This window comes from Haliotis asinina, chromosome 7, assembly GCF_037392515.1.
Source record: "Haliotis asinina isolate JCU_RB_2024 chromosome 7, JCU_Hal_asi_v2, whole genome shotgun sequence".
Lineage (NCBI taxonomy): Eukaryota > Metazoa > Mollusca > Gastropoda > Lepetellida > Haliotidae > Haliotis > Haliotis asinina.
Genome location: NC_090286.1, coordinates 7,867,907 through 7,895,808, shown reverse-complemented (window position 1 = coordinate 7,895,808; position 27,902 = coordinate 7,867,907). Strand labels below are relative to the sequence as shown.

General features: G+C 37.9%; 1 protein-coding gene across 2 annotated transcripts in view; it reads left to right on the top strand.

The window, feature by feature from the left end:
* Nucleotides 1-25,390, top strand: part of LOC137291833 (very long chain fatty acid elongase 4-like) — a 41,015-nt gene extending 15,625 nt beyond the window's left edge. For both annotated transcript variants that reach the window (XM_067823373.1, XM_067823374.1), the window contains 4 exons: nucleotides 2,594-2,650; nucleotides 11,534-11,648; nucleotides 14,756-14,883; nucleotides 23,317-25,390. In XM_067823373.1, the coding sequence (XP_067679474.1) occupies nucleotides 2,594-2,650; nucleotides 11,534-11,648; nucleotides 14,756-14,883; nucleotides 23,317-23,493 (477 nt within the window). In that variant the 3' untranslated portion in view covers nucleotides 23,494-25,390. The remainder of the gene's footprint in view (nucleotides 1-2,593; nucleotides 2,651-11,533; nucleotides 11,649-14,755; nucleotides 14,884-23,316) is intronic.
* The last annotated feature ends 2,512 nt before the right edge of the window (nucleotides 25,391-27,902 follow it).

The window sequence follows — 27,902 nt, the reverse complement described above, 5'->3', positions numbered from 1 at the left end:
TGGTTGGGTAGGATAGTGGTTGGAGTGTTGACTAGTCAGGACTGTTTTTTCCTTATGGTTGGGTATTATAGTGGTTGGAGTGTTGACTAGTCAGGTCTGTGTTTTCTTTATGGTTGGGTAGCATAGTGGTTTTGGTGTTGGCCAGTCAGGACTGTTTTTTCCTTATGGTTGGGTATTATAGTGGTTGGAGTGTTGGCTAGTCAGGACTGTTTTTTCCTTATGGTTGGGTATTATAGTGGTTGGAGTGTTGACTAGTCAGGACTGTTTTTTCCTTATGGTTGGGTATCATAGTGGTTGGAGTGTTGACTAGTCAGGACTGTGTTTTCTTTATGGTTGGGTAGCATAGTGGTTTTGGTGTTTTCCAGTCAGGACTGTTTTTTCCTTATGGTTGGGTATTATAGTGGTTGGAGTGTTGGCTAGTCAGGACTGTGTTTCCTTTGTGGTTGGGTAGGATAGTGGTTGGATCGTTGGCTTGTCGGGACTGTTTTTTCCTTATGGTTGGGTAGGATAATGGTTAGCGTGTTGACTAGTCAGAGATGTTTTTTCTTTATGGTTGGGTAGGATAGTGGTTGGAGTGTTGGCTAGTCAGGACTGTTTTTTCCTTATGGTTGGGTAGGATAGTGGTTGGAGTGTTGGCTAGTCAGGACTGTTTTTTCCTTGTGGTTGGGTAGGATAGTGGTTGGAGTGTTGACTAGTCAGGACTGTTTTTTCCTTATGGTTGGGTATTATAGTGGTTGGAGTGTTGACTAATCAGGTCTGTGTTTTCTTTATGGTTGGGTAGCATAGTGGTTTTGGTGTTGGCCAGTCAGGACTGTTTTTTCCTTATGGTTGGGTATTATAGTGGTTGGAGTGTTGGCTAGTCAGGACTGTTTTTTCCTTATGGTTGGGTATTATAGTGGTTGGAGTGTTGACTAGTCAGTGCTGTTTTTTCCTTATGGTTGGGTATCATAGTGGTTGGAGTGTTGACTAGTCAGGACTGTGTTTTCTTTATGGTTGGGTAGGATAGTGGTTGGATCGTTGGCTTGTCGGGACTGTTTTTTCCTTATGGTTGGGTAGGATAATGGTTAGCGTGTTGGCTAGTCAGAGATGTTTTTTCTTTATGGTTGGTAGGATAGTGGTTGGAGTGTTGGCTAGTCAGGACTGTTTTTTCCTTATGGTTGGGTAGGATAGTGGTTGGAGTGTTGGCTAGTCAGGACTGTTTTTTCCTTGTGGTTGGGTAGGATAGTGGTTGGAGTGTTGACTAGTCAGGACTGTTTTTTCCTTATGGTTGGGTATCATAGTGGTTGGAGTGTTGACTAGTCAGGTCTGTGTTTTCTTTATGGTTGGGTAGCATAGTGGGTTTGGTGTTGGCCAGTCAGGACTGTTTTTTCCTTATGGTTGGGTATTATAGTGGTTGGAGTGTTGGCTAGTCAGGACTGTTTTTTCCTTATGGTTGGGTATTATAGTGGTTGGAATGTTGACTAGTCAGTGCTGTTTTTTCCTTATGGTTGGGTATTATAGTGGTTGGAATGTTGACTAGTCAGTGCTGTTTTTTCCTTATGGTTGGGTATTATAGTGGTTGGAGTGTTGACTAGTCAGGTCTGTGTTTTCTTTATGGTTGGGTAGCATAGTGGTTTTGGTGTTTTCCAGTCAGGACTGTTTTTTCCTTATGGTTGGGTATTATAGTGGTTGGAGTGTTGGCTAGTCAGGACTGTGTTTCCTTTATGGTTGGGTAGGATAGTGGTTGGATCGTTGGCTTGTCGGGACTGTTTTTTCCTTATGGTTGGGTAGGATAGTGGTTAGCGTGTTGGCTAGTCAGAGATGTTTTTTCTTTATGGTTGGTAGGATAGTGGTTGGAGTGTTGGCCAGTCAGGGCTGTTGGTTCCTGGTGGTGGGGTTGGATAATGGTTGGAGTGTTTGTTTCCATGTGCATTTGCTTGACATGCATGTGAGTGGTGGGGCAGCCTGATGGTTAAAACATTGGCTCCTTATACTGAAGACTGGGGTTCGAATCCCCACATGGGTAGAGTGTGTGAAGTTCATTTCTGGTCTCCCCTACCATGATACTGCTTGAATATTAGCTGCATAAAACCAAACACATTCAGTCAGTCACGCATGACTGATGTTGCTCTTTCAGCAGGGGTTCAGTGTTGTTTAAAAGCCACTTGCCACAGAGCAAGTGACTTGAAGAAAGTAGCTTGTCCTGACTAATCTTCCTCTTGTCCTGATTTTTATGTAATAATCATGATGATGATATTATGAAAGAATAAATCAACATGTTATTTGGTGTTAATGTTTACTGGACTGTTTATGGAAAAGTGATAAATAGCCAAGAAAGATAACCCTACTGTATTATCATTGCAAAATTTAAAAACTACATTTTGAGCCGATATGAAATGAAATCCAATTTTATTGGCAGTTTGAAGCTGTAAGTGGAAATTTTCTGAAAATTTGATACCATTATTTGATTGCCCGAAATGAAAACTGACTTGTCCCGTGGGTCCGGCGATGGGATCTTTTAACCCCTGTAGGTGCATATTAATACCTGGTGACATATTATTGGCTCTTAAATTGGTCTGTCCTGTTTACCTGACAACTGAATTTGGTGTTTCAGATGGCACGAGTCTGCTGGTGGTTCTTTTTCTCCAAAATTATTGAACTTCTAGACACGGTATGTCTCTACAGTTCTCATGATCTGTGTATTACTCTCAATATTCAGGAGTGATGTTGACCCGTGAATTGCCCGGGTAGAATAGGCCTTCAGCAACCCATGCTTGCCATAAAAGGTGACTCAGCTTGTCGTAAGAGATGACTAACGGGATCGGGTGATCAGGCTCGCTGACTTGGTTGACACATGTCATTGGTTCCCAATTGATGGTGTTGATCACTGGATTGTCTGGTCCAGACTCGATTATTTAGAGACTGCCGCCATATAGTTGGAATATTGCTGAGTGTGGCGTAAAACTGAACTCACTCACTCACTCACTCACTCCTTCACTCACTCAGGAGTTATCTGCGTGATCTTTTACTGTAAATGAAATCAGATTCTTTATCCAGATATAACTTCTCTGTGCAGTGACCTGATGATAGATCCAAAAGAGGTTGCTTCAGGTTAAATTTTGGTTATCTCCACATTAATGAGTGTTCAACTTAGAGAATAATTAGGTTTTGTGCATGATTTATTTGGTTGACAAAGGAGCTGCAATTAACTGAGCAAAGTTGACTTCCTTGGACATGTCAAACCTATGATTCTGGGTTCAAATCCTGATTCCTGGGTTTGTCAGTACCATCCAAGGGGTGAAATTGTATGCTCTTTCCATGGTACAGTACATATTGTGATACAAGACCTTCGGTACGGTTTGTTTCAGTTCGGTATATGAGATATGATCATAATGTTGAAAACTAACAACAAGACCCAAACTTTACATTTTTTAAAAATATAGAAATAATCACCATAAATTTTTTATTTTGAATGTACATAGCTGTCATTTTATGACAAAATAGAAATGGCAGTATGAAAACTGAAAAACAAAGTTTTTGTTGGCATCATGGTATACAGAACTGAACCCAAAATACCATGGTTCTACTAATACTGCATATATGTTTCACCCCTTTGCTTGCTGGTTTCACTGAGGTGGAAAATAAGTGAAACCTGTTTCACTTCATGAACTCTTCCCAAAGGAGGCTGACATGTTTTGACATAACTGGAAAATGGTGTCATAAGTGGCCTTGAACACAAATCACTCACTCTTTTGTTTAAATTGGACTATCTGATTCAAGGTGTAAAGAAATAAGTGAAATATTGTTTTTAGCTTACATCTGATTGGTTGCATCCAAGAAGCTTAAAGGCAACTCAGTGGGTTGTCTGTAAAACATATTCCAGGACATGAATACACAATTCCATTTAGAAAGTGGTCAAATATAACATACGTTATATTTAGCGTTATGCTTTCTCAATAACGTAAAAATTCTTGTACTTTTGTTAGGTTTAGCTTCATCCGAGATGTGAACCCATTCTTTCAGAGTCATACAGCTAATTGCCAGCACACAATGTCAGCAATCTGACCCACTCAGAACTTCCACAAAAATGGAGGTCAATAACAGTTAATCTAGACCCAGGCAAACTGTTGTGTAAATGTGCAGCATAGAGAATATGACAAGTCTTCGTATATGCGAGCGAAACAAGCAAAGGTTGGCAACGTCCTTCCCTCGCTTCAGACTGAAAAATAGTTTTCATGTCAAAATAAAATATCGCCACCGTCAAAGGTACACTACCATTTCCTCACGTGGTTGTGCTCTCAGATTTCCTACCCCATGTCTAATTATTTACTCAGGTGAAATATGTTTCATTCAACATTTTAAGCTCCACGTGTGGTACTCAGATCATTCTTCGCCTCCATTACCCCTGCCAGCTTTCGGTTGAATGGAACTTTATCATGAACCTGTTGGAGTCTATTTGTCTTATCTGTCGTCGCTATTGTTAGAATTTTCGTAACATTTATTCTACATAAAAACACTTTTTTGGCGTAATGGGCCACTGAAGCAGTGGAGATAACTGTAAGTATTCAATTATGGAATAATACCCTCCTGTTCCTTCACTCCGTTGAACCGGAAGCTTGAAGATTGAATGGAGGCAAAGAATGGTCTGCTATACCATGAGTTGCACTTAAAATTTTGAATTAAAAATATTTCACGTGAGTACTTGTTCAACATGGGGTCATAAATGTGAGAGCACAACCCAGTGAAGAAATGGGTGTATTATAACCAGGACATTTAGAGTTATAAAGTTTATAAAATATTTGATAAAAATATAAGGAAAAATTGAAGTCAAGTTAGGAAGGGTCAATGTACTGGGAAAGTGCATTGACCAAGTAAACAAATTTTTATGGATTCACCTTTCTGTGGGGAAATGGTAATTTCTCTGAACTGACATAAACTAGGACCTTGTGATCCTACATGATTAGGCAGATGGACATTCGGATACTAATGGTCAGTTTGTCAATTAAAAGGACATGCAGAGGATCAGAAATAATTTGCCACAACTTTAATTTTGTTAGTTGTCCGGTGAGTGGTGCGCGATTCTGGACCCCACCGTTGACTTGAGAGGTTCTCTCTGTTTATTGAGAGAATGGCTCAGATGAACTTATAGTATCAGACGTTGTGCAAGAAACCAACAAGTTCTTCCACGACGTTGTAAACTAATGTTGTGCTTAGACCAGAAACTAGGAGCTATCTGAGGACCTTTGTTTGTGAAAAACAATACCAAAAATAAAAGGACTTGAATGCCAAACTGGACTTATCCTTGAGTATACCATCTGACTACATCATCCCCAGACAAAGAGTGGTGGAAATACAGATTGCCTAGGGAGAAGGGTATAACACCCGGACACCCTCAGGTAACAGAATACCTTTCATGGAGGTGATATTTTATTTTGACACAAAAAATATTTATCAAACCGAAGCAAGGAAAGTATGTTTCCAACCTTTGCTCGCTTTGCTCGCATGTAAGAAGACTGGTCATTTTCTCTGTGCGGCGCAACTCATTTGCACTACAGTGTGCCTGTGGTCTAGATTACACTCTGACAAGTGTAAATAGGCATGGCTTCTGCTGCCAAAATTTATGAATCCACAATGCCATTTAGAAAGTGCTTCTGGTCATGGGAACTGTGGTCTGACTTCATGATAATTCCAAAGGCCAAATACCATGTATCCAAGACACTTCTTGCAATTATTTATATGACATTAATCTCCATTTTCGATTCTCATAACTCCTGCAGTGTATATTATGTTATTGACGTGTCAGCCAACCTGACAAGTATTAAATACTGTTGGCTATATTCTGTCATATGCAACTCTATCTGAATATCACCCGGGCATTGTAGATTGTCATGCCCACAAGTCTCAACAAGCAGCAAAACATCATTCTCTCTTCCTCTGTTCATCTTTATCTGTTTCTGTATATATGTTTACAATACCATTGTCGGTATTGACCTGCTTACACAGAACAATCATTGTAGGACCCTACAATCAACTTCACTATTACCATAAAATTGCACAGAAACTATCACAGTGCGATTGTAAGATGGCTTGGATTTACGATTGAAAATGAAGTCTTCAATGGTGAAGGTAAGAAAACACATCAGCCATGTGTCATTGGTTGTACTGTGTGCCTATGTTTAAGATTGTCATCTTAGCTAAGATCAAACGGTGGAGGTAAGAAATTTTTCACATCAGCCAAGTGTCATTGGTTATGGTTTTTTTGTGTCAATGTTAGGACTCCTTTGAGCAGGATGTGCAGCTTGTAGGTAACACCTTTAGGTTGAGCAAGAGCTCTGCTCCCCTCATATATGTTTTAGCTAGAAATTCATTTCATTCTCATCCGGGTGTATTTGTTTATTGTTTAGTCTGAACATGTTCTTTGTTGTCTGGTTCCCTCATTGACACATATATGGATGGTTTACAGTATGCGAGCCCGTCATGATATGGGTCAGAATTGGTCTTCAGCATCTTGTCCTAAGAGGCGACTACGTGGTCAGGCCTGCTTGCTTGGTTGATGCATCATTTTGTCCCTTTTGCATAAATCAATGTTCATAAAGTCAATCACTGAATTGTCTGGATTCAAATATTTACAGACTTACCATCATACTGCTAGAAAACTGCAGAGCGCTGTATGTAACAAACAAACAAACAAACAAGCAATTAAACAGACCTGTTACAGAGGTCTAATCAGGTTTTTAAAGAGAAAGGTTGTGTATTCCTTCCATACAGTGGTGTTATTAACACCTTCATGCATGCACGTTTTTTTATCTCAATAAAAGATCTGATTGTCATTGTGGTAACTAGATATAGAGACTAAAAAGTCAAAGTTCAAAGTATTTCAAGAATTATGAACTCGAAAATCCCAAATAGTATAAAATGTCATTTTTAGTCCTAATATTACATTTTTAGTTTAAAGATTGTCTGTTTTATAACAGGGAAATTATTTGACAAACAGAATACTCTCGTGTTAAGGTCAAATTATAAATGTAATGTTTCTATGTTAGATTGAAATCTGGCTCCAAGTGTATCCAAGGACCTCTTTATCATGTAGAGTCTCAAGGTTTTCTACATTTTGCCCTGGCCTCCATTTTATCAGAAATACAAATATTGCATTATCTTTTGTATACCTATTATGATCTCAGAAAAGATCCTCTGAACTATTTGATTTTCCTTATATTTTGTGTTGAATTTGTTGATGAAGGTCACAGAAATGTTATTGGTCACACTTACTCAGGCAGTATTATTGAGGGTATTCCTTGTGTAACTGCAGTAAGCAGTCACCAAACAGCTTGATGGCTGGTGTGGGAGGAGCGCTTACTGCAATAAAAGCTTGAAGGGTTACTGGAGTAAAGGCTTGAAGGGTTACTGTGTACAGGCTTAAATGGTTACTGGAGTAAAGGCTTAAATGGTTACTGGAGTAAAGGCTTGAAGGGTTACTGTGTACAGGCTTAAATGGTTACTGGAGTAAAGGCTTGAAGGGTTACTGGAGTAAAGGCTTGAAGGGTTTGTGTGTACAGGCTTAAATGGTTACTGGAGTAAAGGCTTGAAGGTTTTCTGGAATAAAGGCTCGAAGGGTTATTGGAATATAGGCTTTAATGGTACCTGGAGTACAGGCTTGAAAAAGATACTGGACTAAAGGCTTGAAGAGTGAGTTAGTGATCAAGCTAAGTGCGTAAGAGCGAGTAAGTGCTGCTTCTTGAATTGTGTAGCTATTCATGGAGATAAACGCTTGAAGAAGTTCATATTTAATGCAACCATTGTCAGTAAACCAACAGATACAGGTAACAACTGCCATGTAATTTGACATACTATCATAATACACTCAAATTTTGTTAAGCCACTTCTCTCAGAAGAGTTTTCTTGATTTTAAGGTCTATGTCAGTACTTGATCACACTTTGGATGTATCCCAGTCTGTGTCCTTGTTTTGTATAAGTACATCCTTTTGGTCATTCACCATTGTCTCGAATAAGTCGCTGGAGTAAGTTCCTTGCTGTCAGAGAGAATTAGGATTAAAGTAGGTTCCCTGGAACTCTTAAGAGATCTCCGTATGGAATGGTCGACAGCTGGGTGACTGTTGAATGTGTGTCTTTGTACACCATTCTCTTGGATCACTGCTCAAGATTTAATTATTCGCAGATAACATTCTTGTAGCAGGAACACATATGAGTTTGACGTTAAACAATGGAAACACACATTACAGTAAGTCTTTTGTGGGTAGAGACCTACTGACATCTGAGGTGTTTAGATTACATTGTGAAAAGGTGTCGGGGAAATATTATATTGCCTCAGACAATGAAGCCTTAGAACTGTGTCTGGTGTGCCAGACACCTAATTGGGTTTCCTTAGTCTTCAGGGAATTAGTACCAAATACTGATAATAAAGCCCCGCGGGTTTGGCTGCGGTGATATAGACACTATTGGTGTTGAGAGGAGACTGCTGTCTTGTACAACACTCAGACAGTGCTCTGTTTGGAATAAGGGTAATTGCTCCTTGTTTGTCATTTGTTTGTTGTTGTTCATTTGTCATGCATAACCGACCAATATTTAATCTTTATGACACCATTTTTATAGACGCCTGTGAAGATTCCGGGGTAGAATAGGCCTTCAGCAACACATGCTTGTCATAAAACATGACTATGTTTGTCATAACAGGCAACTAACGGGATCAGGTGGTCACTCGCTGACTTGGTTGACACAGGTCATTGGTTCACAATTGTGCAGTTTGATGCTCATGTTTTTTGATCGCTGGATTGTCTGGTCCAGACTCGATTATTTACGCCATATGGCTGGAATGTTGCTGAGTGTGGCGTAAAACTAAACTAACTCACTCACTCACTCACTCACAAAACTAAGGGTTATTGAAATAACATATAAAAAGACAAAGGGATTGGGTTTCAACTTTATAGGTTTATAGTGAGTGAGTGTACCACTTTTTGTTGCCTCTTCCATCCAGTGAGTGGCAGCACTGGTCTAAGAGATTTGGATGTTATGACATGCATTAACAATGTCATTGAGTATCACCTCCCTCTGGTCACATCTTACGACCCTCATGGGTTGCTGAAGAATTCCTCACCCAGATCTACTTTGGTAAATGTTTTGCAGACAGAATGGCATTCATCATTTAATTTGACAAGTGAAGTGGTGTTTTTCCTGAATGATAAATATGCACATTTCAAAATCCCAGAAGCTGAAGGTTGAAGACAAAGACAATATCTGTTTTAATCATATGAGAATCAATTCTATTTTGGAAAAAAATGTTTTTTAATCAGTTGATTGAAGTATTGTTTCTAACCATTCATAAATTCGTAGGCAGTTAATATTTTATGGTTAATTTATATTCTAATCAAATATGTAGTCCATGGACTCCAAAGTTCAGTTCTTAGTTCCATTCCCGGTCTGTATAGTCAGAGTTTAGTCTTGACCGGTTCCTATTTAGTGTCTGGAAACTGGATAGTTCTGACACGTAATCCTTTTAATGTTGATAAAATGTCAAGTGGTGTAACTGGATGTATCTGACTTTCTCTGATGTTCTTGTGAAAGCTTACCAGGTATTCTGAAGCGGGATAAAAGCATCTGCTCAGTAATCTTGAGAAACCACTCAAGGATTCATTAGAGGATTCTTAGGCTGGTTATTAGTATTGGAAAAAGATACTGATAATGATTAGCTGCATTTGGATCTAATGTCAACAGATATTGGAGAAGAACTTGCATCAAATATGCAAAATAATCAGAAGGAAATAAACGTATTTGAGATCACTAGTTGTATGATCCCAAGGGAGCTGAGATTGATATTGATATTGATATTGATATTTGAGATTGATATTGCAACGGCCCATTTAGATTGACATCCAGTATGGTTCCGATGGAACAACAAAACACCTTTGAACAGCTGAGCTGGAAATCTGAGAAATGTTAGGATAATAATAATAAAAATAGTGTTTGGTGACATATTTAGACTAGGATTACTAACAAAACACCATCTTGAATATACTTCTGAAGCAGCTCAAAAATAAAGAATGAACTTTGTTTATGCGTGAGTGAATTAAGATGTTATTTCATCACAGTTCTTTATGTATGATATCAAGGTATGAAACTCCCAGACTATGGGGCTGGTTAGATGTAAAACTTGCCAACTCTGACCAAAACTTACCTGCCCACAAAATATCTTCAGGTAAATGTCTAAATATTAACTTGACTGTCAGGCAGGTTAATCTGGCAGTCCGTGTTGAAAATACTCAGTGCCAGGTATTCGGGCAGGCAGGTATTTCAAACACTGATGATAGAATCAATGACAATTCTTGCATTGATAATATTTCAGTGATTTTTTCCTATCAACAATATTTCTCATTATCAGTCTTTTCAGCCAGCCCTGAAGATTCTCTCTGTGATCATAAGTGTGTGTTAATGTTTAACACAAGATGATGCCACCAGGTGTCTTTTAAAAGGTAAAAAGAATATCATTACCCTTAACATAAATTTGTAAATTCTGATTGGTCAATAGCCAGAGCATTTGATGCCACCAGGTGTCTGCTAATAAGTAAAAAGCAATATTATTACCATTCAGGTAAATTTGTTGAATTCTGATTTGTCAATAGCCAAAGCATACAGAACTATAGTAGGTGGATTTGCCGTGTGAAATCTGTCATGTGACACACTACATGGGTTGTACAAATGACCTTGACCTTAGCTGGAATGTGGCTGCCAAATGGCTGATCGCTTTGAAATTTTAGAGTTGATGTATACAATTATGAGGATAAATAGAGAAATAAAATTGTTGCCATTATTTCTTGTTAGTGTGTGTAAGTGAATGAGTTATTTTGTCAATGAACCTGTGAAAGTCCTAGTTAGAATTTATTTTCAGCATCTCATCGATGCTCATGCTGTCACAGGATTATCTGGTACAAACTCTATTATTTACAGACCTATGCCATATAGCTGGAATACAGCTGAGTACGGCGTAAAAGTAAACTCAGTTGATCATTTTGTCAGGTTTGGAAATGTCTTGTGCCATAAATTCTCTTCAAAGTCATGAATATTGTAACCCTGACTGAACAAGAGAGGTATGACACTCTTTGTAATTATAGCAAGAATATCCTAACTTGTTTCGCAAGAATTGTGAAGTGGGGAGACATAAGACCTGAAGCTTCCACAATACTGTTGACATTAAACTGGCAGTAAGAAGTCATCAGTCTTCCCATAATAACAGTCATGTGGATTTTTTTGTCCCTCTGAATCCTTTTGCATATATCAAATTATTAACCCAGTAATCGGTTTCCCAAATATCAGCTCATCCATATATTCATGAAGCTTGACTTAAATTTTTGGTTGGAATTCCCTTGGTTTCAGTTTGCCGGTCTTATAAGTAATTCTGTCTCGAATGCAAAAGACACAGATCAACAAGGCAGTGTGCACATTTGCTTCCCATGGGGATGCCAGCGTCTTAACAATATGTTCTGTCCTTCATTTTAGTCTACAGGCAGATTGATGATAACATTCTTGACATTTTGGGTTGAAGGTATTCTTCATCTTACGAAAGAAGAATGATCAGGTGACCTTTCTCCATGTCTACCATCACTGTTCGATGATCGCCAACTGGTGGCTGGGGGTCAAGTACGTTGCTGGCGGCCAGTGTGAGTAGTACGGGAGTTTATATGATACGTGATTCCTACGTATTTGATACAACAATTCTCTAAAAGACTCTCAAAATATTAGTTTCATGAGTGACCCTCAGAATTCGTTTCAGTAAAATCGACTAGATAAGCAAACAATGATAGTTTTCATTTTTTTGCAAATTGTGTTGAAAACGCTCGTGTTATTTACAGATTGTATGAGAACACTAAGAGGTTAAAAATAGCACCATGTTGCATTGTCATACAGATAAGAGCCAAAAAATATCCATAGTAAATAGGCTTGCGGTTTATCTCAGGTATATTGATGGTGGACTCCCTTGGTGAACCTGCTCGTATTCAGTATACTGAGGTTTGTTATGTCTGAATTGAACAGTGAAAATGTACTATTTATTTAGTAACTAATCATGACAATGCAAAATGCATGACAAAATCTTTCAGAACTCTTGTTCTTTTATTTACACAATGAAATATCACTCTAAACTATTCATGACTACCAAATATTGAAAATGACTTCCAAGAATAAAATACTGTGAGTCACCTGACTCCCATTTTTCAAAGTCTGTGCCTCCGTAGGTGGTGACCTATTTTATGGAAAACATGTGTATTTCAGAACTGACCATTCAACATGGATGGAGTCTGTCTCATAGTCCCTGAAAAACGTTAGTTTCCCCTCCACTCCCATTTTAGATTCCCAGTTGAGATATCCTCCCTGCCTGTTCTGCAATGCTCAGCTAAAACCTCTCACTGAATCTAGTCTAGATTTCTGCTGGTACTGATTCTCCCATCTCGTTCTTTTTGGTTTAGACTCATGATGATACTGGGGAGAGTTTATCTGTAATCCATGCTGATCATGACAGGCGACTAACATTATCAAGTGGTCAGCCTGACTGACTTGGATGATACCTGTCATGGTATACCCGGCCCCGATTTCTCGAAACAAACTTATGTCTGAGTTTTGACTTTAGTTCAGTTTTTTGCTCAAATATGAGAAAATGCAGGAACATGCATTTTCCAGAATGAAATGAAATTGGTATCCAGCTCAAACATAGTAGACAATCTGAATTTGGTGGACAGATTTCTTTAGTTGTTTGGACTTTTTTAGCCTAAAAAAATGCAGTTCAGATAAAAATTCAGCTGTTTTAAATTGTCAAACTCAGTTTGAGATTTGAGTTAAAACTTAAGTTTGTTTCGAGAAATCGGGCGCCGGTTGTATAGACTGATGCTCAAACTTTTGATCACTGGATTGTCTGGTCCATAAGTGATTATTCACTGACCAGTTCTGTATAGCTGGAATATTGCTATGTGCAGTGTAAAGTACGGGGTAGGGGTGCAATAACGCAATGTTTTGTTGGTTTTCCTAAAAAAGAAAATACTTGAAAAACATTACAACTTTACAGGTTTTGCATTAATATATCCACCAGATATCTTAGTTGGGATTCTTGAATATCACTGCACATTCATTCAAAATAATAGTTTAAAAGGGGGAATATTTCCACACACAGAATAATTTTTCAGTTCCCAAATTCTAGGTCAGTTGTCATTGAGACTTATGATATTTTGCATGCTAAATAAACTTGGGCCCTGTATTATTCATTACAGTCCATTTGATTCCATTTGAGACCGATGAATTGCTCACTAACACAAAATCTAATAATTGCAACAAAACCAAGCTTTGCACAGCCACATGAAATCGATAGACCAACTCTGATGATGTGTCTCATAATTTGGGAAACCCGAAAAAAAAATTGTTTTACAAACGATCATCATTTTCTTGTCACCTTTAGCTATTTTGTACGAGGGGGGATGGGGATGGGGATGGGGGCACTTGCTGGTAGAACAGACAGGTAATCAAAGAGCGTGTGTTGTGAAGATGGGGTGATCTCAAAAGCCGTCATCTGGTTACCACTTGAGATGTTCAATGGGAGTCAGTGTTGCCACTTAGTGAACAATTCATTGGTCTCAAATGGTATCAGACGGACTGTATACACTCATACTGAGTCTTACAAACTAGTCGAAGGTCTGGTCAGGTAACCCTTGAGATTGACCAGTCAGAGCACACCTTACCAAATAATGAAAGTTGACATGATGTTTTGAACATTTACCCTCAAAAAGGTTTGTACCCGAATGATTCTGAATGCTATTTTTTCTGTACGATCGCTCCTGGTGATGCACATAGAGCATGCCATATTGGTGAGTAAAGTTGCTAAAAAATGCGTTTTGGAAATATTCAAAGTTATAAGCCGACAAAAAGATTCACTAGGACAAAATTTGAATGTAGGATCTAAGCAAAAGATTACAAAAATTAAAGTACCATCATTTATCAGGTCAAAATCTTGCATGATTTAGAAGTGTTATAACTTAGCAACTTGGAGGGAGTGATAAATCTATAAAAAAAGACCCCACGAAAATTCAGAAGCTGGTCGGGCCAGTGTGTGACTATGGAGATTTACGGCCTGACTGGATTTTTACTAGCCACAGGCTAGTGGGCCAGTGGTTATTTTACACACTGCTTACAATTAAGACACTTGATCATATGGAGAGATAACTTGTAAGGCAGCTATTATAAGACTACAATTTTGAATAGTTGATGAGCAACATCAAACTTCCTGTATAAAACATAAAAGGTAATTCCAAGTTTAAAACTTAAATAGTAATTCAAATAATAAGGTCATTGTCAATGCTGAAGGTATACCAAATGGCAAAACTAGCCGTATTTGAGACCTCTTATATCATTGAAGGCAGTTGACTTCTACCTTTCTTTTTCATTCAGTGACATAAAACTAAATAGCAGTCATCTCCCTTTGACTGATAATTTTTATAAAGAGATCCAAAATTCAGTTGATGAAAAGAAATGTATGAATTTCTCGCTTAACAATCAATGAAGGCAGCAGACTGCTCCATTGCTTTTTCATGCACCAAAACTTAAAACCAAATAGCAGTTATCTCCCTTTGGTCATTTTTATCAAGAGGTCAAAAGTTAATTTAATGTATGAATTTTGCATTAAAGTTTTGATTCTAGACTGAAATAAACTACATTGTACAGAAAGTGAGAAAATGATCCTGCTGGCTTCAACACATTTTGACACTCGATGTACTTCTGCCTGCAGCCTTCTTTGTTGCAATGCTCAACTCGGGCGTACATATCGTCATGTACCTGTACTATGCGCTGTCTTGCCTGGGCCCACACATGCAGAAGTACCTGTGGTGGAAGAAATACCTCACTCGCCTTCAGCTGGTAAGTCTTTACATGTCTGTCTCATTAAGATCTGGGCCTCCTTTCACAAAGCAACCTTTACTAAGGTTAACCTTAATTCCCATTCTTTAACTTTGCCTTAAGGTGACCTTAGTGATTTATGATCACCTTAGTGCTTTGTGAATGATTATCTTGTCCAGACTCATTTGTTAAGGTCAGACCAATTTTATTTTTTGTTTTATGGATGTTTGTCCTCAGAAATCCAAAAGGCAGGAGGGGATGTGTGTGTGTGTGTGTGGGGGGGGGGGGGGGGTTGGTAAAAACTGTAATCACCAGTCAATGTAAATAAAGTAAGTAAAAAGCATTTTACTTCTGGCAATGTATGAAGTGTATATGTGGCAAAAAAAACAGGGAAACATTACTTGTAAGTTTACATTTTGTGTCAATAAAAACATAAGGATTCTATTTTTTGAGCGGAGAAACTTTATTTTATGTTTTATCTTATACTTGTAAGAATATGGCTAATGTATTTGTAAAACAAGAAATAATATTGATCTGACCTGTAGAACAAAGAAAGAAAGCAAAAAAAGAAAAAATTGTGATAATTTTATCTATGCCAGTTTAGTACATGGAAGTGAGGTATAGACTTGTGTTCCTTGGGCATGACAGACACCGAAGGTCTGGGTTTGATTCCTGTTTCATGTTTCTTGGTTCGTAACAATTAACCTGTGATCTTGAGTATCACCCAAACAGTTCATATCTCTGAAACTGGAATAACTTTTTTCTTTCCTCGTGAGTGAGTGAGTGAGTGAGTGAGTGAGTGAGGCTTTACACAGCTTTTAGCAACATTTCAGCTACATCATGGCAGGGCACACCAAAGATTGGCTCCACATGTTGCACCCGTGTCTTCATTGTGATGAGCGAACACTTTATCTACTGGGCTACACTATCACCTCTCCTTTCACTCCAAGCTGACAGACTTAGATATAACTGGAGTACTGGTGGACTTGAACCCAACTTACACATTCACACACGTTTTGGGGGTTCAAGACATGAACGATGGGCTAGTGGCATGAGGTACACTTTCCTTGACATCCAGGAAGTTTAGTGATGTAATAATGGCACACACGCTCATTGACGTTCAGAAATATTTAGAATGCCATACTTGGTATTTTTATATTTTCCGAATGAAAGCATAAACTGCAAATTTAAATTAACTGGTACCCAATTAATTTGAAGGTGCGTTCATACACTGTATGAATTTTTAGGAAATCCCAGTAATATTTGTGCAAAGCATATTTATCCACTATCAATTTAATTAGCAGTTTTCCATGTGTGTAGGTAGTATAGTTTCAGTTTAGAGATTTAGTCAAAAATGCATGTACATTCATGAATGTACAGGAACTTACATAAACTGCAGTCAGTAATGAATGAATGAGCTGCACTGTCTCGTGAATGTCTCTTGGGACTACAGTTTCTCAGTGAAGAACAGATTCTAGTATTTCTGTTGAGTGTCATTGTGTATTTTCATCATTTTTGACCTTGGGAGCCATATGCAAAGTCCCACATGGGACTCAACCCAAACAAAGAACAAGAATCTGTTCAATTGTTTGCAACAGACTTAAACAGAGTCTGAGGAATTGAGTCTTCACATAAATATTTGTGTAATTTAGTAGTCAGTCTGATTATTGGCCAAGATAAATTCAAATGGATGAAAAATGAATATTGAAAGTGGTCAAATGTAACCCAGAAAGTGTATTACATTGGGCGATGGTTACATGTAAAGAATCAAAACGAAGATGAGGTTTTGATACAACTTTTGAACCAACTGAAGTAATTCTTTAGATATAATTTTAATGTATGCTTTTTACTGTTGAAATTAACTGCATCCTTGCCTTGCATCTGCAATGCACGTGCTCTGCATATGCTGCCTGTGTCCTGCACGTGCGCTGCCCACACTATCCGTCTTGCAAGGAACTCATGGTTTATACAGACAATCTCATTCTTCTCAGAGATCTTTTGTAGCCAAGAGGATAAAACAGCTGGCAAGCTGGTAAGGGAAGGGTTATAGCTTCAATACCAGGCATCTGAACACCATATACCCCCCTGGAATTCTTGAAGAATGCCCATGAAACGGCTTATAGAGGATTATTCATTTAAAAGAGAAAAGACAATAGAGTGATGTTACTAGAGGTTTATAATAGTACCTCACTGAAAAACAGTGACACCTGGGGTGTTTTACAAAAGGACACCCATATCTCTATCAATAGGACTAATATGACTAATTAGAAATATGACTAGGGTACTCTTCATGAAAACCGTACCAAATGCATAGAATTCTTTTAACTTTTAAACACAAGTTTCAACACTTTAAAACTCCAGTAACGATAATGTTCTACTTCAAAGCTCATCCACAACAAATGTGACAAATTTGAACTCTCTCAACCAAATAGGTTTCCCGTCAACTTAATTGAACTGGTTTCTTGATGTACTTCGTATTCTCACTCTCCTGGTGATTGTCTTTGTCTGTTGATTGTGGTTTTTTCAAGAATGTTTTGTTCTCCTAACAATGGGCAGTAATTATGTGTTAGAGCAGACTGCAGTCATTAAGATCATTCTTTGGCAAGTATATTAAGATTTAATTGAGCAGACAAATCTTTTGTGTTGCTCTGACCAGACAAAGCTTCCCTGCTGTGCTTGTAACTAACCACATATATCAATCACCTTGGTTTTCTCTTCAGGTTGTTAAAACGTCAAAATTGTCGAGACGTAATTATCAGGTACAGAGGGAACCCTTTCAGAAGATACTTTCAGCTTGGACAAAGCTAGTAGAAATCATTATGGACAATTTAGGGTAATGTTTATTTTCAGAAATTTGCATGCAAGGTTGTAAAGCTGAAATACTATCACAGGGCTTGTTATGACCTAAAAATAACCTTGTGTTCAGAGGACCTTTAATGACTAATTTCAAGGGTTCTTACACCATTTATGTTTCCCTAGTACATTTTTGAAATTGTTTAGTGCAATTGATTTACTTTTACTTGATATATTTACTTAAATTTCAGGAAGTCAATATATCTAACAGACTATATTTGCGATTACGCTATCTCCGTAAAGACCAGATTCTAATATTTCTGTTGGGTTGGCATTGTGTATTTTACATCACTCTCAGGCTTCCCAGTCATACGCAACGTCCCAGATGAGACTGAACCCGAAGTACAAGAATCGGTTCTTTACTGAAAATGTGTAATCCCAAATATAAGATGTATTACATTTGACCACTTTCTAAATGGCATTGTGTATTTTCAATATTCCTTATCAATAAATTGTTAGGACGAATATTTTTATATCTCTTGTGATGCAATATGTACATTTTTTACGTCCATTATGTACAGTTGGTGGTACTTGACTCATATTTCTCTTGTATGAGTCTTGTAATGCAATGCCTTGATGTCAGTTTAGAGAAATACATTGGACCATCCACACAGAATCTGTGGCAAATTCATATCACCTGATGCTTAATCTTTTTGAAGATGTTCAATGTTTAGAAGAAAAAACAATCTTTGTCTTTCCTTTTGATGAAGTTACAAAAACTTTCTTTAATGCCACAAGGCTTTATGCTTGTACTTGGAAGTACGGTTTTAAAAGAAAGAGTTGTGGATCTTTGAACTTTCTTCATTGTCAACAGCTGTTTTTTTATGTAATCAACAAGATGCTTGATCTGGATGAATGCTCTTACAACACTGGAAATATGGCACTATAAAAATGTATTGATGTGTGTTTTTCAACTCATGTTAATATTTGACAGAATGTTCCGTAAAAAATGACTTTGATGTGTCTCTTGTGCTATGTTCTCACCTTGAGAGAAACCTTCTCAAGTTTCTTTAAGTCATCTACTGACACGATTCACCTCATAACGGTCTTCATTGGTCTTATGGTTACATGAAGCCATATCTTCGTTCGTTGGTGATGAATTCACGTTGTCAGCATGCCACATGCAATGTCAGTTTAATGTCACTTTTCAAATGTTGTGATTTCATATTGGAATCTGTGAATTACTAAAACATAAAACGACAGAAAAAGACAAAATGTCTCGTTAGCATTTCAAAACGAATTACTGCACAGTTTTCTGTCAAACAAATTGGATTAAGCATTTGACGATATTATTTATTATCCTTTTTGCTGTATTAAAAGGATGATTAATAATTTGTGATTTAGCATGGCAATTAATGTCATTTCAGGTTTGATGTGGCTTTAGATTTTTCTGTTCAAGTTACAAAAATCAATTACTTTCATTATCAAATGAAATGCATGGGTAATTTGAGTAATCTGATTCAGTGATGCACCTGTTCTCAGTTTCCGTTGGAACCAGGGCTTGTCCATATTGTCTGTGGTTTTCAATGTGGTTGATTCGGAGATAATTATGTACAGTATTGATATCAAGTTATCTTGTACATGAACAGCATAATGATAATTAAATGAGATGGTGATTGATTGAAAGAATCTTTACAACCACTCTTCAAGTGGATAATGCCTGTATGGAGTGTTTATTGTTCTACATATGCTGCTTTTGCAACTAATACTACTACTACTACTGGTGGTACTACTAGTGGGTGAGTGAGTGAGTGAGTTACAATGCCCTATTTAGCAAACAAGCAATATTCGGTGTTCATGTTTACGCAGAAACCCGTGTTTTTTACGCAAAAAAATAATAAAACCATGCAAACAATATTTTGCATGCGTGTTTTGGACGCACAGATTCTGATCTACGTAATTTTAAAAGTATCTTAAAACCACAGCATATGGACAAGCAATAAAGTTTAACATGATTCAGGATTGTAATGAAAATTTCACGCACAGAAGATTTGGACTGCATATTTATAATTCTATTTCTGCATGCACTCGTACAAAACCTACTGTGAACACTGATTTTACAGAGGAGGTCACAAGAAATGGGTTTCACACCATAGGCAGATGTGGAGGGGCAGGGGGCACACATGCCTTTTGTCCTGAAATATTGTTAAATAACCATTGAAACTGAGGTGAAATTGAAGTGTACAACCCCTCCCTTTTCTCAGTACTGTGCACCACCCCCTTTCTCAACTGTATCTGCCTCACCACACATTGTACCTCTGTGGAGAATCAAACCTGGGTCTTCATCAAGAAGACATTATTGTTGCCAAGAAGGATTGGCAAGTCCATGATGCCATCTGGATATAAAGCTATGCAAACCTAGCAGGCAAATGAAAAAATTGGCTGGCTGCACACCAGGTATTTTACCAGTAAGGCATTCCCTAATACATTTCTGTTAAACGATTCATGATTGCTACACAAACGTATGAAACATGTTTAATTAAACAAATTTTTACTTGATGTCAGGGAAATTTGTAGGTATTGATCTTTAAGAATCGAGCATTCTCTGATACATTTTTAACATGCTTCATGATAATTTTGCAGACTTTACTATTTGCCATTAAGCATGGTGAAAGGGCTCCAGATAATTTTTCAACATTGGGTGTATGTACTCCTTTTTTTCCAACTGGAAAACCTTAAGAGTACATTTAGAGTACTGAATTGAATTTAATGGACAACCAGTAATCTTGGGTTTCATTTCATATATGCACCATAAACTTACTACTTTTGTGTGAACAGGTAACTAAACAATAAAACAATACTTTTTCAGATAAATACATCCATAAAAGATTCTAAGACCATACACCATTGCTGTGGTGTGTATCTGCTCTGCTTTCTACATTATTTCTTACCGTATAGTGCATATTTTGTATCTGTACATACATTGATATGACTGTTAGCCGGAATCCAGAGGTAATATATAGTGCATCCATATGGACATCACCTAAACACTGACCTTGCATTCTGAGGAACATGTATCCCCTAATCTCTTGTGTCCTGGGAAATATCCTGACTGACATTGATCTCATGGTAAATGTCACGATTCTGCCAGTTATAGCTGAATAGTTGATAAATGAATTCAGTATTCCTTCTGGAGGTTGCAAGAACTGGTTCATGTAAGATGTGTGGATGCAGATGGGGGTTTTCAAGGAGTAATCACAACTATCAAAATTGGACTCGTGCAAAACTTGTCATCAGACATCTTCAGCTTGGTCTCATCATTTCTGCATAATTCTGTACAATTATTTTTTATTTCAGTCAGAAAAAGGCAAAGATAATAGGAAAAAAACTGATGTTTTATATCGAGTTGTGTAGGAAGTTGTCCTCAGCTATTTCCCAGGTGTATATATTCAAATATGTGACCATCTGCAGGGAAATTTTAGCAGACGTCAAATGACACAATTAAATAAAACTATCACCTTCACTATGACAATTCGGAATCAGTTTTAACTTTATCTCCAGTGTAAGGGTTTAAATCAAATATTTCCTTTTAGTATCAGCATGGTTTATTAGAAATTGAAACTTGTGATCATTGACCCAATTTATGGCCTACTTTGAATGTTGTGCCTTGCTTTTTGTGTTTGATCGACAGCTATTGACTAGAGGCATTAAGACATTCAGTACACTTCGGTCTATGCTAACTACCTGCTCATGTATTTGCATTGAGATTATTACCAATTGATAATGCTTTAGTTAGCTGAGAAAAAGCCTTGATCCGACTTTATCTGTGTTTTACTGGGGCAGCTGAAGTGTTTATGATAAAACATCAATAGCCAAGTTCCGTCCAATGGGGAATCAAAGCCGAGGGATGCGTGGCCAGGCAGTATCGATGTCCACCCTGTCAATCATTGTTTAATTAGGAGTCATCAAGCACATCAAACTGCTTTGTGTTTCTGTAATGAAATGACCAATCAAAAGTGTTGTCTCACTCTGAAGCAAAGAATATGGCGACACACTGTGACATTAACCATAACGCTGTTATTTCATCTTGCTAGTCAATGACGCCTTGGTGGCGCCGCCTTTGAACATCAGTGATGGTGTCGCCTTTGGTCACTGCGCTGAAACAATTGACTTTTTAAGTTGAGCCCGCTTTCTGATTCATGTAGCGGAATCTGTCAGTCTGTACCTGTCTGATGTCGGCACACCGACACTGCCTGCTGGCTCGGACATGCTTAGCGGAACTTTATCGCGGGTTTAATTAAGACACACTTTCTTTTGTCGGTGATCACAGGGCAAAGCTAGTTTGACTCTTAGCATCCTGGTGGGACCTGATTTGTGGACAAATTTAATCTGTTGGGGAGAAAAAAGATTGCGCAAAACAACTGAGACAAAATATCACAATTGAAATGACAGGGTGTTGTGATTATGTCATGTTTGATTGTGAATGTGGGAGATTAGTTACAAGTTTCTGAAGCTTTGGAATAACCTGTCTGATGGTTTACATAGCTTGCAGTATGTCAGGATATATTGGAGGAAGCATGTAGAGGGTCTGTGAGATAACCAGGAGATAGGATATGTACTTGGCTCCAATTTTTATCCAAATATTTCTTTGTGTGTCTGATTTCTGGATGAGAGTTTGTGTATTATCTGCAGAAATTCTTTATGATCTGCTGCAGCTGTCAGATGTACATCACGGATGGAGTTGATACTGCAGTGTTTCAAAGGATGCTGCAGATGATTTGGTTGCTAATTGGGTAGATGAGGCTTGAGATGAAGCAGGACTGACATCTGTAGAGATCCTACGATGACAAAATGAAACCACTTTGGGATATGACCAAAGAAGCTCTATAACTGACTTCATCATTGATGTTTTGGCGTGATGAAGTGAAACCGATGAGAGCGTTAGTAGTTCATGTTGGCAAGCCTCAGATGGTATTGTAGTGTACTGGGTAGAGTGTCTGCCCTGAGAACAGAGGGCCTGCGGTTTGAACCCTGACTGTGTGTTATCTAGTTGGATGGTTCAGTGTAGCTTTATTTGTGCTCTGCACTGTAAGGATAAAATAAGCCTCTCTCATAACTGAGGATGTTGAAACACACTTTCTCACCATGCCACAACCACACCACACCACACCACACCACATCACGCCATGCCACACCACATCACGCCATGCCACACCACATCACGCCATGCCCTTACTTTGAGTAAAATATGGTTAAAGATGTTGAGCCTGGGAACAGTCACATTACGTGACTTGTTTTGAAATAAAACAAGGATCACTGAACTTCTGAATCTGCTCCTCGTTTTATCCCACCTGTGAAAATCTTAGGCCAACAATATTTTATACTGGAATTAACCCTGCTTCAAGTTTTGAAAATCAAACAAGCTTTCTGTTTAGAAAACAGTAGAAGCTGTCCATTGGGTACAATGTGTGAAACCCATTTCTGATGTCATCACTGTGATATTGCTGGAATAGTGCTAAGTGCAGCATAAAACTAAAGTCACTTACTTACTAATAATATGTGTGCCCTATGTATGTTGTAAAATATTTTAGAAAAATTGCAAATGGTTTGTGTGCTGTCATCAGTACTACAAAAATTTAGAGACATTGTTTTGTATTTCAGACCCAGTTCTTTGCGTTTCTGGTACACACTGGCTACAACTTAACAACAGATTGCGACTTTCCTCAAGGCTTCAACATAGCTGTCTTTCTGTATGCCCTCTCCCTCATTCTCCTGTTCGGCAACTTCTACTACCGCGCGTACACACTGCGACAACGAGAGGCCAAGAAGAAACTATGATGACAGTTTAGTGTTTTAGCAACTTTTATTCTCAGGTATCTGTGTACATGTTGTTTTAAGGGACATTCCTTGTTGTTTGAAATAGACTAGGATGAACATTTACAAAGAGGGACGTGGAGATATGTTTTATTAGTAAGCGAGTGAGTTTAGTTTTATGCCGCACTCAGCAATATTCCAGCTACATGGCGGCAATCTGTAAATAAACTAATCTGGTCCAGACAGTCCAGTGATCAACAGCATGAGCATCAACCTGCACAATTGGGAAATGATGACATGTGTCAACCAAGTCAGCAAGCCAAAACACCTGATCCCATTAGTCGCCTCTTATCACAAGCATAGTCGCCTTTTGTGGCAGGCAAGTAAGGACTGAGATAAAGAGATATATGTGATAGAACTGCAACAACTCACCCAGACATCCTTTCGATTCAGTTTTTGATATTGGACCTCTATTTGATCATTTTCAATTCTAATCTTCATACAAGTGAAAGCATCAGATTTCATTTAACTCTCGGAGTCAGCATTTTTAACATGAAATCAGTCGTCAAAATGGCGATTGTTACCAACAACAATTCTCATCGGATTATTAGTGTGTTGTTAGCCAGTCATATTTCGCCTTATTCCAACGCTTGAAATTTCTTGAGTTGGAGTCAAATTATGATCTGGCTGCGTGAACATATTATAAATAGGTATTCAAATATCGAATCAAAATGGCGATAACAGTTATAGAAAATTGAAACTAAGGTTGAAGATTAAATGTTTTGATGAATCAAACTGAATTGTTGCAGCACTAATATGTGAGCATGAGGGCAACATGAAGGAGAGTAAAATGAATGAAAGACGAATTTGGAGATAAATACAGAGATTGACCTGAGAAGGGGACAAAGTATCGACAAAAGAGAAATGTTTAATACATCAAAATATTCTGTTACATGTACATGAATTTATACCCATCTAAGTACATGATTAAATTTGAAATGAGTGAATGCTTTTACCATTAACTACCCCACCATTCCCATGAGATAAGCACAGATAAAAGTAGGTCAAAGTTGAGGTAAATGGATTGCTATGTTTTGACGAGAAGAATTGAAATTGTTAGGGATTTTTACGAGCATAAGACAAGTGCGGATAATTTAAGTTGATATTGGAATATGTAAAGTTTAGTTTGAGAGAAACAGGTAAATACAAGTATAGAGCTTATGTTTTGATTATCAAAATATGAGATAAAAGAGACTTTATGAGAGCATATGAGATAACTTTGAGAAAAAGAACTTCTTTCAGGTGATGAATAACTTTGAAAACAAAAGGTTTGAGAAACAGTGTGGGTAAATTTGATATATTTGTCATGTTTGAGATAATTGGATTGATTGATTGACATATGTGTGATATACAGGTAAAACAAGTTATACATGTTGGGTATCGATATTACTACCAGGGGATTAGGAGTGCCTGATTCTTTCATATTACTCCAGTGAGTCATGGTAGGATAGATTAAGTTTAGTATTTGGAAGAATCACACAGTCCACAACTATATTTGCCCCATTGGCTGTTGTCTGTCTTTGTCATCTGTACAAAACATGCTCAGAGCAGCAGGATTATGCCATCTGAACATAAGTAACAACAGATTTCTGAAAGTGTACTGGATGAAACAAATAAAGGAACACCACTTCATCACAGCGTTCCTCGATTTATGCTCAGATTCTCACCCACAATGTGATACAACCTATATGATGAAATGAATAAATGAACACTAATTCTATACTAACAAATGACCACTAATGCTGTCATCTGTTACCTTATTTGTTTCCGTCAGTATATCAAGAGTATGTTGTTGTTCGGGTTGTCTTGACTGAAATCAACCTCCATAAGCAATGTAATAAACTCCTTTTGCAGTTATTTTCTACATTGTTCTGTTGCTCTTTGTCACACTGACGTTTGATAAGAAAATATGGTTTGGTTCTGATAGTTGAGAAACTGCCTATATTTCTGTCAATACTGAAGTTCTTGATAATATTTGTTTCAAAAGCAGGTTTTTTTATATGACAAGCAGAGGGGAGCAAAATATTACTCATTGCTACCCCACAACTATGACTTTGCTAAGTGTTTGGCTGTTTCAGTCAGAGCAGTAACAAGCAATATTTCATCCATCAGTCCATCAATGATCCATTCCAGGCACTAAAGAAATTAGTAAAAGTGCTGTTCTCTACACTGTAACTTCACAGGACCTTAATAGTGCATGCAAGAACCACTTGAACTAATATGGGTCCGTGAGAACCCCTAGTTTGGTAAAACCCTGAAACACATTTCTCAAAAACAGTTCACTATTTTTACAAGGCTTTGCTGGGTATCGGAAGAAAATACCTGATAATTTTCAGGAGATTTGACTCTATATCTTGTGGGGTGGTTGGGTAGCTTAGTGGTTCCCTTGTCAAATTGAAGACCTGGTTTGATTCCCCTCATGGGTACAATGTGTGAAGCGTATCTCTTATATCCCTGCCATGTTATTGCTGGAATATTGCTGGAATATTGCTGAAAGCTGTGTGAAACTAAACTTACTCTCGTACATTGCCTCTTGTAGGGCACTACATCTAATTTATATGTATATTTTGTGACAATTTGGATGTGAAAAATAGCATGAACATGACCACCCATGAAGGAAATTTTGGCAGTTTGCACTGTGATCAAAATCTCTCCGAATGATTCATTTCCAATGTACTGATTGACATCGTGAACTACAATACTGATAATTTCGGTCAACAAATAATAAGTCATCTTTTAGATGCACCAGATTCTCTCCACCAAGAGAAACACATGGCGCTATCCATGGATCAGTGTGCACTCGATTTTCATTATCAACACCCTGGGGATAATACAACCTTTGATGTGCTGGAAGGTTAACCGTCAGATCACCATTTCATGCTATCACTGCCCACATGGCGATTTAGTCAAAGGCTTTGTTCATGAACAAAAAGACATCAAAAATGCCCCTTTTATTTTTTCACAACTATTAATCATGATTTCTTACAAAAATGTCAATAAAATGTGTCAATAAAACATGTCAAGTTAACAGTTGTCTTGAAGTATTAGCATGCCACTTGAATATTCCTAATTTTGCCATAATTGTATGGTTATATCACAACTTGGATAACTCAGATTGGTGACACAGGCCATGTCTATTTACATAACATTGTTTTACTGTATACTTTTTGCCAAATTGATTATGTTAGATTTTCCACTCTGACATTGGCTGTCAGTTGGAGTGACGCTTCCTGCAACAATGAGTGAGTGAGTTTAATTTTACGTTGCATTCAGCAATATTGCAGCTATATGGAAGTGGTATGTAAATAATTGGGTCTGGTCCAGACAATCCATTGATCAACTGCATGACCATTCTTCGCCATTGGGAACTGATAACATGTGTCAACCAGGTCAGCGAGCCTCACATTTAACTATGGAAGCCATGTTCTCAAGAATGTCACTACTTCCAGTGAGTGAGTGAGTGAGTGAGTGAGTGAGTGAGTGAGTGAGTGAGTGAGTGAGTGAGTGAGTGAGTGAGTGAGTGAGTGAGTGAGTGAGTGAGTGAGTGAGTGAGTGAGTGAGTGAGTGAGTGAGGTAGGTAGGTAGGTATTCTGCATGTACCAATAGTCCATTAATATCATGGCAGGCACACAAGAAATGGGGTTCACTCTCTTCCTATGTGTAAAATCAAAGGAGCTGCATTACACAACCATAGAGTACTATGAATATACAACTTCTGAATTATTAATATGAGAGACAGGTGGTATCTGACTCTATCATCAAGCAAATGATACACCTAAAACATTGCTCATTATAGGAAGTTAACATTGTATAATACAAAGGAAGTCCACAAGTATATTCATAGATATCTCCCAGCTGTTCATCAAACAGTGAAAGTGTTTACCCACCTAGCACCCCTTTCTCAAGAGTGTCCTTTTCTCAAAACTGCATCCACAACCTTTTTTTCTCAAGAATGTGCACCCTTCCACCCCCACTTTCTCAAAGAGCTGTATCCTCCCCTGATCTGTGTACTTATGTATAGAATGCTCATAATATGCATCACTGGTTTATGTGATCCAAACTTGATTAACTCCAGCTATCAGTTTTGGTGCTGGCAGTTACCAGGATGTTGACTAAAGCAAATTTCCTGTTCTGGAATCTTCAAATCTGTAACATAGTCCAGATTGGCTGTGTAAACAAGCAACAATTCTACTTTTTAAACACTTCCTCCTGGAATTAGTAAATTAGATCAAGACTTTGTCTTGAACCCGCCTTATATTGAGTGAAGCTACAAAGCTCTACACAAACAGAATTTGAACAGCTTGGTGATTAAAATCCCATCAGTCATCTCGCTGAATAGATTTTTCCTTTGAAGTGGTTTGGGTGATGTTTTA